At 51.8% G+C, this 12,141-nt stretch overlaps 1 protein-coding gene across 3 annotated transcripts in view; it reads right to left on the reverse strand.

Annotated features, from left to right (window-relative positions):
• Positions 1-12,141, reverse strand: part of TMEM266 (transmembrane protein 266) — a 133,253-nt gene that overhangs the window by 19,850 nt on the left and 101,262 nt on the right. For 2 of the 3 annotated variants that reach the window (XM_073877427.1, XM_025884192.2), the window contains exon 8: positions 10,006-10,121. The exons of the other annotated variant lie outside the window; for it this stretch is intronic. In XM_073877427.1, the coding sequence (XP_073733528.1) occupies positions 10,006-10,121 (116 nt within the window). The remainder of the gene's footprint in view (positions 1-10,005; positions 10,122-12,141) is intronic. 3 annotated transcript variants of the gene reach the window in all.

The raw sequence follows: 12,141 nt of genomic DNA on the forward strand, positions 1-12,141 counted from the left end.
CTGGAATTCAGGCCAGACAGCCAGAGGCCGGGGCCTACCCAGCCCCAAGCCCACATGTGCAGACATAGGCACATACATTAAGACAAGTTTTAGGCTAGAGATATGAACCCCAAGCATATGGGAATTCTCCTAGGCAGGCATGCATTCATTCACTTACTCAGGTAAAGCATGGTGAGGGCTATGTTCAAACTGTTACGTGTTTTAGAATGGAAATGCCTCTCCCAGATTGGAAGTGAGTCCTCAGTGGCCCCAAGCGAGGGGGGCAGTGTCTGCTGCACCGCAGTAAATCTTCCATGACGGTCTCAAGGGCTGACGGTGGTGTGTCTGCAAGACAGGGGGCTGGGGGGTGAGAGAGGCTGGGGAGATGAGTAGGGGCCACACCAGGCGGAGCCCATTAGCCCTGGTAAGATGTTACAAGGATGTCAGCCTTTTTTAAAAAAGCGACAAGAAACCACTGAGGTCTTTTGAGCAGAAGGGCAGAGTGTTGAAGGAGGTGTTGCGGTGATTCAGACGAGCACTTTGGGAGGACGGTGCTGGCAGCAGAGCGGGGGATCGGACAGAGATGGGCCAGGGTAGAGGCGGGACTGGCAGCCAGGATGCTACTTCTGCAACACGGGCCTGATGACCAGGATTTGGACGAGGTTGGGGACAGTGGAGACAGGAAGTAAGGGAGCTATTTAGGAGGTCAAAGTGTGGGCATGGGCATGAGTGGAATGGGTGAAGGACAGGGATATAAGTTCACAAGCTTCAGAGGGTGTGGGTGGCTGGATGCTCTCGGCCCTTGCCCTGAGGAGGAATGATGGATTCCTTACAGGGGAACTGCAGATAGCTCAGTGGCTTTCAGCTCAGCCCAGCTCAGCTCCAAGGGGCTGGCAGGACCCTGGGACCCTCAGAGCCTGGCTGCTGCTTCCCCCATACTGAACAGGGCCACGTGTGCTTCCCCAGCTGACTGAAGGGCTGTCGGGGGTCCTAAGCTATCAGGACCTCATTAGTCAGTGGGTGAGCTGGGGCTCTAGGGTGGGAAGGAGCCTCTGTCCTGGCAGACAGGATAGGGAAAAGCTAAGACTACAGGATGCATCAGAAGCAAAGCCGGGCCTGGAACCCAGGCCTCTGGCCTCTAGCTTCACAGACTTTGTGTCAAGGGGAAGCCTTAGGGGAGAGATGGAAGAGACTGAGCTCAAGCAGAATACAGAGGGCTTGATGGTTACAGGGGCCGGGAAAAAGCAGGAGGCTTCCAAGTGGGGAAAAAGCAAGGGCTGGAGGAGGCAGGAGCCTGAGTTCTGGGCCCATCACCCTCCCTCACTCTGACTTGTGGTGAGTCTTTTTTCCTCTTTGGGCCTCGGTTTTACTGTGTGTTCAATAAGGCAAATGGACCAGCCAAACTCTGAGTCTAAGACGAGCTCCATGCTGGCTCTGGGACTCCCGCTGGGAGGGAATAAAGTACAAGTGACAGGTAGCTCCTGTCTTGAGGGCCACCCCCTGCTCCTTGATGAAATGCCCCATTCCCAGAGGGCCAGCTCTTTACAGAAAGATAACATAATCCAGAATCTCTAAAACACATTATCAACAGTGTGTAGCACACAATAAGAATTACTAGTCATGCAAATAAGCAAAAAAGGTGATAGATTATTAAGACATAAAGCAGTTCAGAGGCTGCTTAGAATTCCCACTGAAGCGGACCTATGTCCTATTTGAGTTAGCAGATAAGGACTTCAAAATAACTGTGATTAATATGTTAAAGTGGGGGAAAGATAAACAGAATGGATGTAGCATTTCAGCAGAGAAACAGAAACTATAAGAGGAATCCAATAGAACTTCTAGAACCTCAACATGCAATGTCTGAAATTGGGTATTCCACTGGATGGGTTTAGCAGCAGACTGGACATAGTAGACGATAAGACTGCTGAACTTGAGGATACGTCTATAGAAAAACATCTAGACTTAGGGCCAGAAGAGGAAAAAAAAAAAAAAAAAGGCGGGAGGAGCGAGTGAATGGAAGAGGGTCTAAGATGGGAGACATGATCCAAGGGCCTAACGTGCAACCAGAGCTCCAGGAGGAGACGGAAGGGTGAAGACAGAAGCAATCAGTCAACAAACCGTGGCCAAGAACTTTCCAAATCTAATGAAAAACATCAATCCACAAATTCAAGGAACTCAGAATCCTAAACAGGATAAATACAAAAGCCCACCCCTGGACACTCTGCAGTCAGACTGATGAAAATAGCCAAGAAGCAGCACTCCGGCTTTCCAGGGCTTGCATGGGCCTCCAGGGCTGAAGGCACATGGGGGCTCTGAGGGCAAAATGAAGCATATTTTTCACTGGCACACTGGCCTGGGGAAATAAAGACCATCCCGAGACTCAGGAAGAATGAAAGTGTAGTCACAGCCCTTCTTAATGCACATCATTTGCTAAGTATTTCTATCAGATAACCTGAGCAGATTGGCCAGGATCCACAGGGAAGTCCTCAGCGTGCATTACAGAGTGAGTCAGGCCCCTTCCATTGGGGCTGGGCTTTTAGTGCCTGCTCAGGTGGGGCCAGACCCCTGGGGCGGCAGGGCCGGCAGGGCCGGCACACCCAGTCCATCTCTGCCTTTAGTGGTCTGGTTTGTGGAGTACGCTTGACAAGGCCTTGGCCTGATCAATGCACATTCTGGCCAGAAGCTCAATGGCATCCTAATGCAACAGCAGTAATTTTCTTCCATCCTATTAGTGCTGTCTGCACAGCCTGCCCTGCCTTTAAACCTATCTGCTATTGGGATGGCATCCAATGTTTATTTCCATTAGCTTTGCCGTTGTTGGTAACAATAAAAATCAGGAGACAGTTGCAAACTAATGATTTAGCAGTGGGGGAAGCTGAATTCGACCTTGGCCCCTTTCCATCCATTGTGAAGATGACTGGTAGTTGGCCATAAATTTAAATTATGGCAAAAGTATAACATAAGTTATTCCTCTGATGGCTAATTTTATCAGCTAAAGAGGCTTGTCATTAAAGCTATCGGCTGTTTTACAAATCACTTCCCATGCTTAAACACACACACACACGCGCGCGCGCGCACTTCCGTTCCCACAGTGGAGATCTTGAATAATCCAGGTTAACAAAGGCGATTGTGCTGAGCTGGGGACTTGTGGCCTCTGCAGGAAAAGAGGGGACTCTCTGGAATGAGCCAGCATCAAGCACCAGCCCCAGAACCAGGGTAGGACCCCTTTTCTGCAGTTTCCCATCTCCTGATGGCCACAGAGGCCCTTCTCAGGGCTGGCGGCCCAGCCTCAAAGGTGAGAATTTGTGCAGCCATCGGCCTTCTCTCAGGGGTGCTGAGCACCAGGGAGCTGTGGGTGCAGAGCAAGGCCTCCAAGGCACCTCCGACCACCTAACAAGTGGGCTTTGACCCCCTGCACAGGAAAGTAGAATGGATGGAGTGGGGAAGAGCAGGACTCCCCGCACTCCGACTGCCACCAGAAAAGCCTGTTGCTTGGGGTCAAGATTATCATCCAGTTTCTCCCAGAAAAGGGCCAGGGAGACTTGCATCACCCAGGGAGGATTACTAAATGTGACTGTGCCCATGGGGACTAGGGAAAGGGGCAGAGAATGTTCTTGGGCACACAGACCACCTCGGTATGCCTCAGGTGCCTCAGGTGTGACGGCGTAACTGAGTTCCACTTACACAACGGGGGCAGAAGCCTAGCTAACTGCACAATTCTCTACTTCTCCCCTGTTGAAGGGAGAAAGCCCCGAGGACTTAGAAGCAGCAGCTAGAAAATGGGAGGCGCCTGGAGGCCAGAGTGACTGGGGAATGGTGGCTCGTCACCCACTGCCCACGGCAACCTACTCTGGGCTGTGATGTGAGTGACAAACTCTTCTTGTGTTAGGCCACTGCGAGTTCTGGATTTGTTTCATGTAGCAGCTTGTGTTACTCCTGACAGTGACTTGTCCAGACACCCTGTTTCTGGCATAGGCAAACGGACCCTACCGCCAAGTTCCACCCCCACCAGCCCTTGCACCACAAACTTTGCCACCCTGGCAAGCAATGGCCTCTCTCAGCTGCTGTCTTTCCATCCATAAAGGGGTTAATAAGACCTAGCCTACCTGCTCTGACCGTAAGATCAAAGGAAGCTAAAATACATGGGAGTGCATTTGTTAAGTGGCCACCATTATATGAGTGATTTAGTATTATCTTACTTTCTCTTTCCTTTCCTTTTTTTTTTTTTACATTTACTGAAAGACACCAGTAGACCAGACTTTATATATGTTACTTAAATTAGTCTGATCCTTACAGCATCCTCGTGACATAAGCCTTGTTTCCTCCATTTTTCCAACAAGGTCCAGGGATTAAGGGGGAGACTAGTCATTGTTGGAGTGGAGGTTAGAATCTCGCTTGTTGGCTCCGTGTCTAAGTGGACTCCCTCCACCCCTCCGGGCTGCCCCCACGGAGGACTCCTTATTCAGGGACTGACGCTGGCCCAAGGCCTAAGGCTGTCCCTAAGGGGTTCACAGAGCTCCATGGGCCTCCTTTGCAGGCTGGGCCTCAAGTCACCCTAGATACCTGGGTTTTTGCTAATGGTCTCAGGGTGAATGGTACTGAGGAAAGAGAAATTAACTTCCTTCCATCCTTTCCACAGGACCCAGCAGAGAAGAGAAATACATTTTGACAGTGGGCCAAGTTGGATCCTATTAACTCTAGGCCAAAGGCAAAGCTTACGGGACAAAGAGCAGGTACAATGGGAACTTCAGAATATGTTTCAAAATTCGAGCTAGATCCTGCACACAGCTGTACATAAAACCTCAGAAGTGGTTTCTTAAGATGAGTTGGAAGAATATATCACTGCAGTGACTTAACCACTGCATCTAAAAGTTTTAAAGCAGCCAGTACACAGAGACAAAAAACTCACACCATCTCTCTGAAGGACAGTAACTAGCATCCCGCCTCTGGACTCCATCTGTGTACCAGCAAGATTAACGCCTAAGAAAATCTGGCCAGGATCCAAACAGAGAGCAAAACACAAGTGAATGGGGAGGAACTTTCTGCAGAGGGTCTGAGGCTATCTGCTTCTGTTGAAGTGAGCAATCTGGAAGCAGACCGCTGAAGGCCAGCCAGGGCTTTGGAAAGGTAAGACTGCCCAACAGAGTATCCTCCTTCTCTGCTCGCCCCAGATTTCCAGGAGGAATCTGTTAAGGATGAGGTGAGCCCAGGGGTCAGAAGAGATGATGGAAATGAGGGAAACACTGTATCCTGTCTCCCTGCGAAGACCAGAGGCCAGTGTGGTCCAGGGGGGAAGCACTGCAATGAGCCCTAAGAGACCCCTGTTGCCATCTTCATCTCCTAATTGCTGTGTGATGTTGGGCACACCTCTCCCCTTCTCTGTGCCTCAGAGTGCCCCCATCTGCTGAATCTAGGATTGGGCCAGATGCCCTCTAAGGACCCTTTCATTTATAACATACAGTGGTCCTGGGACATGTTGGGTGTGCCTGTGGTAAGAAAGGAGCTGCCATGGGGCGCAGAAGATCAACTGTACAAGATATTCAGGCAAGAAACCAGCAAACTGTGTCACCCGGGAGTCTCTACAGGGTCACAGCGACAAGCAATTTAAGCTTTCTAAAAAAGCTAAGATGGATGAAACAGAGTGCCTTTACAGAGCAGAGATCTGACAAACACTACCTCAGCCAGGTGAGGTCAACGTCAGCGGTGAGAAGTCATGTTGATAGTAGGCACCCTTGATGTGACATGATGTGATGTGATGTGATGTGATGTGATGTGATGTGATGTGATGTGATGATTTTCCTCGCCAAAACCCATAACTCCAGTCTAATCATGAGAAAAACATCAGACAAATCCCAGTCACGGGGCATCCTATGCAATACTTGGCCGGTACTCCAAATGGTCAATGTCATCGAAAACGAAGTCTGAGGAACTTTTATAGCCAGGAGGAGCCTAAAGAGATATGATAACCATATGTAATGCGGTGTCCTGAATGGGATCCTGGAACAGATCAAGGACATTAGCTAAAAACTAAGGAAATCAGAACAATGTATGGACTTTAATAATAACATACCAATATTAATTCATTAATCGCAACAAACACACAATACTAATGTGAGATGTTAACAGGGGAAATTGGGTATGGGGTATGTGGGAACTCTGTACCATCTTTACAACTCTTCTATAAATCTGAAACCGTTCTAAAAAATAAAGTTTATTTTAAAAAGAGCTAAGATGAATAAAATCTTGGGAAATATTTATACAGATATATCTCAGGGAGAGAGTGGGATGAATGCAAATTGACTGTTTCATTTAAACTGAGATTCTACACATTTCATGGGAACTTTGGTAAATTTCAGCATTTTAGGTAGCACATATGAATTGGATGTGGAGATTGCTTTATTAAACTGAGAATTCCAGCAGGGAGAGAGAAAGCAAGAGTTTTTGACAAAGAGGACTAGAATGACCTAGAGGGGGGTCAGGGGCGGTGGGGAGGTGGGTAGCAGCAAGGGACTCTTCGGAAATGCCACTGAGACAGCTGAGCACAGCTGCGTCTGTGCCTGTCCGAGAGCTGCGTGCAGGCTCCAGTTTAAAGATACCCTGGCGCCTTATCTGGCCAGCGTCTCCACCGAGCGCCCAGAAGTGACATGGGTAGAAAAATGACCCTAAGCAAGGTGGGCTGGGAAAGAACAGTGTTCCATTAGGACAGCTGGGTCTATTCCTGGCTCTAAAAGCCCTCAACTAGCCGTGAGCTCTCAGGCAAATCACCCACTGCTCTGTCATCTTATCTATAAAATAAATGGGTCTATGTGGGGGAGAGGCGATGGGCTTGCATAGTCACCATTCATCATGGGTCAGGCTTTAGGCTACACCATCTCACAACCATCCTTCAAGGATTTTATTAACTATTCCTCTTTTTCAGATTAGGAAAATCAAGGGCCACGCAGGTCCCCTCAGTGACCAAAGCCACAAGGCCCATAAGTGGCCAGGCTGGCTTTGCACTCAGGTCTGTCCCTAAAGTCTATTCTTAACCGTTCTAGATGCTACTCTCTCAAAGCATTTGGCCATCCCTGATGTGTCATGAGCCGGCACTCTCATTTTTTTTAAGGATATTTGTGACCCAGTCAAGTCTCAAACCTGGTCCTAAAATAGAGCTGAAAATGAGGCGTCCACGTGCCCCACTCCATGAAGTGGGCATTACTCAGCTTTGGGAGAGCAGCAGTCCTGGTTTCTCTGCTCTTACCGGCCCCTCCTGCCTTCCCTGTGGCCCGCTGGGATTCCAGCCCAGCTGGCCCTTTTTGCTGTTTCAACTAAGATGACAGGCTTCAGGTGTTTTTTAAATTAAAATGGTTTGTTTCTGTTCATCTCTTTTCCAGATGTCGCTACCTAGAGGGAATCTGTCTTTATTTATTAGCTCTTTCCTGTGCAGAATCCAAGGGAGTCTCCCTCTGGCCGGGACCCCGGGGAAGGAGGCCACATGTGGGGTCTCTGTGGGCTCAGGACGGGGGTTCCTGATGGAAAGCACTGGGGGTGGGGTTGCCATTAGGGTTTTCTCTCAGCCCCATGGCCCATACACTGTTACCGTGAGGCATGCGGTAGGGTCAGCTTGTTCTCTGCCGGGCTGGGAGGCTGTGTGAGAGTTTATGAAGGGCACATGTGGCACCCCGTCTGTGTCTGTCACGTGGCCAACTGCAGCCCCATGGTGTTCATTTTCCTATTAGACAGTAGACTGAGAGCTGCCTGAACAAGCTCCAGCCAGGTCCTGGATGACACCCAGATCTGTCCTCTCCCCTCTTCCTCCAGACCTCTGTCTGCCCCAAACCTAGGCCTCTCTCCCCTGGGTGGTTGCAACAGCCTCTCAACCCAGGCTTTCTATCTCCATTCCTTGCCCTCACCCATCCTGCCTCCAACAGCTGCCAGAGAGATCCATCAAAAACTCCAACCTGAGCAGACCTCCCACCCCTGCTTCTAATATTCCCAGGCCTCCCGCTTCCCTACAGGGTGGAGCCCAAATTCCTAGGTCAGCCACGTGGGCCTTTCCCAAGCCTGCCTCCAGATCCTCCTACCTCCTCTCTCTGCTCATACCCTGAATGGCCTTGAGCTCCCCTGGTACAACACCCACCCTAATGCCTCACCTGTCCCCTCTGCCAGGCACCCTTTTCCAAGTGGCCCTGCCCAATGTTGGCTCCTCTGGAAACCCATCCACTCCCCTGCCCCCAAACCCCGGCGTGCAGAACCCCAGATATGTCCCTGCTGAAACATGCATGTACCAGACTGCCCCTGTTCATTTACGGGCCTACCAGACTAGAGTCACCCAGAGCCTCCTGGGGGTAGGGGCCAAATCCTCTCCATGGCAGTGCCCCCAGTGCCCAGCACAGGTTGGGATGGTGCTGGTGGACCAGATGCACATGGGAGAATGAAGCTGATGCCAACCACTTCGGGACTAGAACACCGGTCTTTCCGGGTCCACAATCCTGTAAAGACTGCCCCACACCCAGGATCCCATGGATGATGCACTCCTGAGGGTTGTGTCCCCTGATGTCCCCTCTTGTCACTCATAAGCATGTTGTGCTGAAATAAAAGGCCATGGTATTCCCAAAGTAGATAAAAAGATCTAGCTCCCTGACAGACATTCCAGGGAGATGATTTTGAAGACTCTGTGTGCCTGTTCCTGTGGGACATTTCTAGAGATTAATTTGTGGTGACATTCCACAGGTTTCCCACTCCCTCCAGCTCTTCCTCCAGCTAGGAGAGGTTGGGGTGGAGGAGCCAGGAGACCCACCACGAATGGGTGCGGGGCTGCAGGCAAATGTAAGTCAGACGAGGCCTGCCCTGGGGGAGCATCCCATTCAGCGGGAGAAGCAGTTCCGCGCGCAGATAACCAGAGCCCGCGGCAGCGAGTGCCCAGTGCTCTGTGGAGGCCCACAGCAGGGCTGGGGGGTAAGGGAGAAGTGACTGCTGCAGGAGGGGAGTGCCGTGTTTAGTGGAAAAGCCAGGACTTGCAGGCTGCACACAAATTAGTTAGGCAGGGCTGGCAAGGGTTCAGGCAAGGAGCACAGCACAACCAGAACGAAGGGATGGGATGGCACGGGGTTTGTCAGAAGGGCAGGTGACTCCATCTGACTCCGTCAGAGTGTTTATATACGAGATGAAGGAGGTATGACGTTGACAAGCTAGGGAGACGCGTGCGGCCCTCAGACCCCCATGGGGAGTGCCCGGGTGCTCGGCAGTGGGGCAGAGGGAAGGACTGAGGGGTGTCCAGCCTCACTGCACTGCAAACCAGAAGTGCTGAGCCCCACACAGGATAAGTGCCTGGACTGGCCCTGGGGACTAAGGGTGCGGGGCATAGCTTATGTGGCTCATAGAGCAAAGGGCAGTGGCCCTGTCGTTTCCCCAGAATGCAATGGAGAGGCCAGAATGACCATATATGTCAGTCTATTCTCCTCCACACTTTCTACCACCTTGCTAGCTGGTCCCCTCTATGGCATTCCCACCTTGCACACCGGGTACCAGATCATTCGTTCCCTGGAGGCTGTGTTTCTACAGAGCTTTGTAGCCTTGCTGCAGGACCCAGCTGCCCGCCCCCTTGGCTCTGCCGAGCATGGCCTCACAGGGCTTGTCACCTCTCTGTCTTCCCCCACAGCTCCTGGAAAGCACAGAGAACTGCTAACACCTCTTTGGGGGTGTCTGGGGGTCCTGGGTGGTGACTGGCCCACAGTGTTGCCCAGCAACCTCTGCAGAGAGAAGTTGTCCCCTGCTCTAGAGACCACTGTGTTGAGAAGACTCTGATGAACTGAGTTGGTGACTCAGCTGGCTCAGGCTGGAGAGCTGACTGGTCACTGTGGTACAAAGAAAAAGCACCCAGGCCTGGGAGTCGGTGCCGAGCCCAGGCCTGGCTAGGCTGAGCAGGAGTGACCTTAAGAGACTGGTTTCCCACTCTCTGGGCCTTAGGGGGCCCTGCAGTTCTGGCCTCCTGCGGCTTTATAGGACTCTGGGCCCTGAACAGAACCGGAAGTGGCAGGGCGTTACCCCTTGCTCCTGACAGATCTGCGTCAGTCTCTCCAGCTGCTCATCTTGGATGACCTTGGCCTTCTCGTACTGCTGGATGACCATCTCCATCTCCACCTTCACCGGCAGGACATAAGCTGGAAGACAGAGACAGCTCCGTGAAGAACTTGGCAATAGCGGGGCTCAGGCGGGGGAGGGGCCGGTCCCAGCAGCCAGCCAGCCACAGGTTCAAGTCCAGGAGCAGTTCCTAGAGGAGCCAGGGAGTGTGGGGGCTAGGGGGATGCTAGGCACCCCCAGAGCACCCAGTCTAAGAGGGCTAGGTGACTGAGAGATCCGTTTTCCTCCTTTGCCCTAGTGACAGCACCCTTCATTCCGGCCGTGTGCACAGATGCCCAGAGCAAGGGCTGGCTTTTTGAGTCTCCTGCACGGCTGTGGGCAGCCAGGAGGCCACAGTCCGGACACTGGCAGGCAAGGGCAGGCGTCATGCAGCAGCTTCCAGGAGCTGGCAGATGAGGAAGTGGAAATACTGGAACCCTCACTCACTGCTGGTGGAACAGTAACATGGGGCAGCCACTCTGGAAAACAGCTGGGCAGTTCCTAAGATGGCTAAGACAGAGTGACCACAGGGCTTGGCGAGTCCATGCCTAGGCACCTCAGAGAAACGAAAACATACCTCCACACAAAAGCTTGGACATGGATGTTCACAGAAGCCAAAAGTGGAAACAAGCTAAATGTCTGGCAACGGATGGGTGGATAAAGAACATGGGGTCTGTCCATACAGAAGAGCACGACGCAACAATAAAAGGGAATGAAGCTCTGATACATGCTACACACAGATGAACCCTGAAGATGCTTTTGCTCAGTGAAAGAAGGCAGACACAATAGGACACGTATCCTATGGTCCCATTTATAGGAAACGTCCAGAAGAGGCAAACCCACCGAGACAGGAAGTAGGTTAGCGGCTGCCTAGGGCTGGGAGGGTCATGTGGAGTGACTGCTAATGGGTACAGGCTTTCTTTTTGAAGTGGTGAAAAGGCTCTAAGCTTAGGTTTTGGTGATATTTGCATGACTCTAGGAATATACTAAGAGCCACTGAATTGTGCACTATAAATGGGTGGTCCATGGTGTGTGAACTGTATCTCAATAAAGATGTCTAAAGAGAAAGAGCAGCTGGGGCTTTCCTTTTGCCTCTTTATCTTCTTCCTCTCTTCCTTCTTCCTAGTGGCTGAGATGAGGATGTGATGGCTGGCCCTGCAGCAGCCATCCTGGACCATGGGGATGACTTTGGAAAGTAGACAATGTCCAGCAGGGCAACAAATAGGAGGACCCTGGAATCTCGACTACAGAGAGCACCATGTCAGCCCGGGGCTGCCAACCTGCAGACTCTCATGTGAGAGAAAGAGGCCTCTGCTCTAAGTCAGTTATTCTGGGTCTCTGTTACTCATGGACAGTCCTATGGACCCAGAGGAGAGAGCCTAGACTCGGGTTGGAGGGCCCCAGGATCTTGCAGCTAGTGGTAGCCCCACAGGCCCCTCCCTTGCGCAATTCTCTGGGCTCTGTGAAGTCTCAGTATCAATTCCTGACCTGACCCTGGCCTCTGGCCTTCACGCTCTTTTCACGTCACAGAACCCAGTTCTTCCTGACCTGTCAGAAACTGTATTCTACAACTCTCCACATCTCCACTCTTCTAGTCCCTTTCCACCCGCGGTCTCCCACCCCCGGCGTTCTCTGGCTGCCGCAGGGATCATGCAGAGCAGAGGAAGCGGAATTTTCCTGTTTGCTTCTCAACTGGAGGGCAGCTCACTTGTCCCGCAGACCTGTCTCCAGGCTCCAGAGGCTGGCTCCAGCGGCTTCTGCCTTCTCAGATCTCTGCTGAAGCCAGTTCACACCCAGGGTGAGAGAAGCAAATTAACACCCCCACGTACACACAGCACATCCCTATCCTGAGGCACCTAGTGGCACAGCCACGCCTGCTGTGTCAGGAAAAAGGGGGCGCAGCTGGGAAGAGCATTCACAACGGGCTGTCAGATCCATCAGTGTGAGGGTGTCCAGCTGTTCAGAGCCGGCAGAGAAGAGCCAGAAGGCGCTGTTCCTGTTCTGCAGGGAAAGGATGTTCTCGTGAATGGAGCCAAGGACAGTGCCCTGAGCAGATGGGGG

This window comes from Callorhinus ursinus, unplaced genomic scaffold (genome assembly GCF_003265705.2).
Source record: "Callorhinus ursinus isolate GAN/ISIS: 27379988/994484 unplaced genomic scaffold, GSC_fseal_2.0 scaffold25, whole genome shotgun sequence".
Lineage (NCBI taxonomy): Eukaryota > Metazoa > Chordata > Mammalia > Carnivora > Otariidae > Callorhinus > Callorhinus ursinus.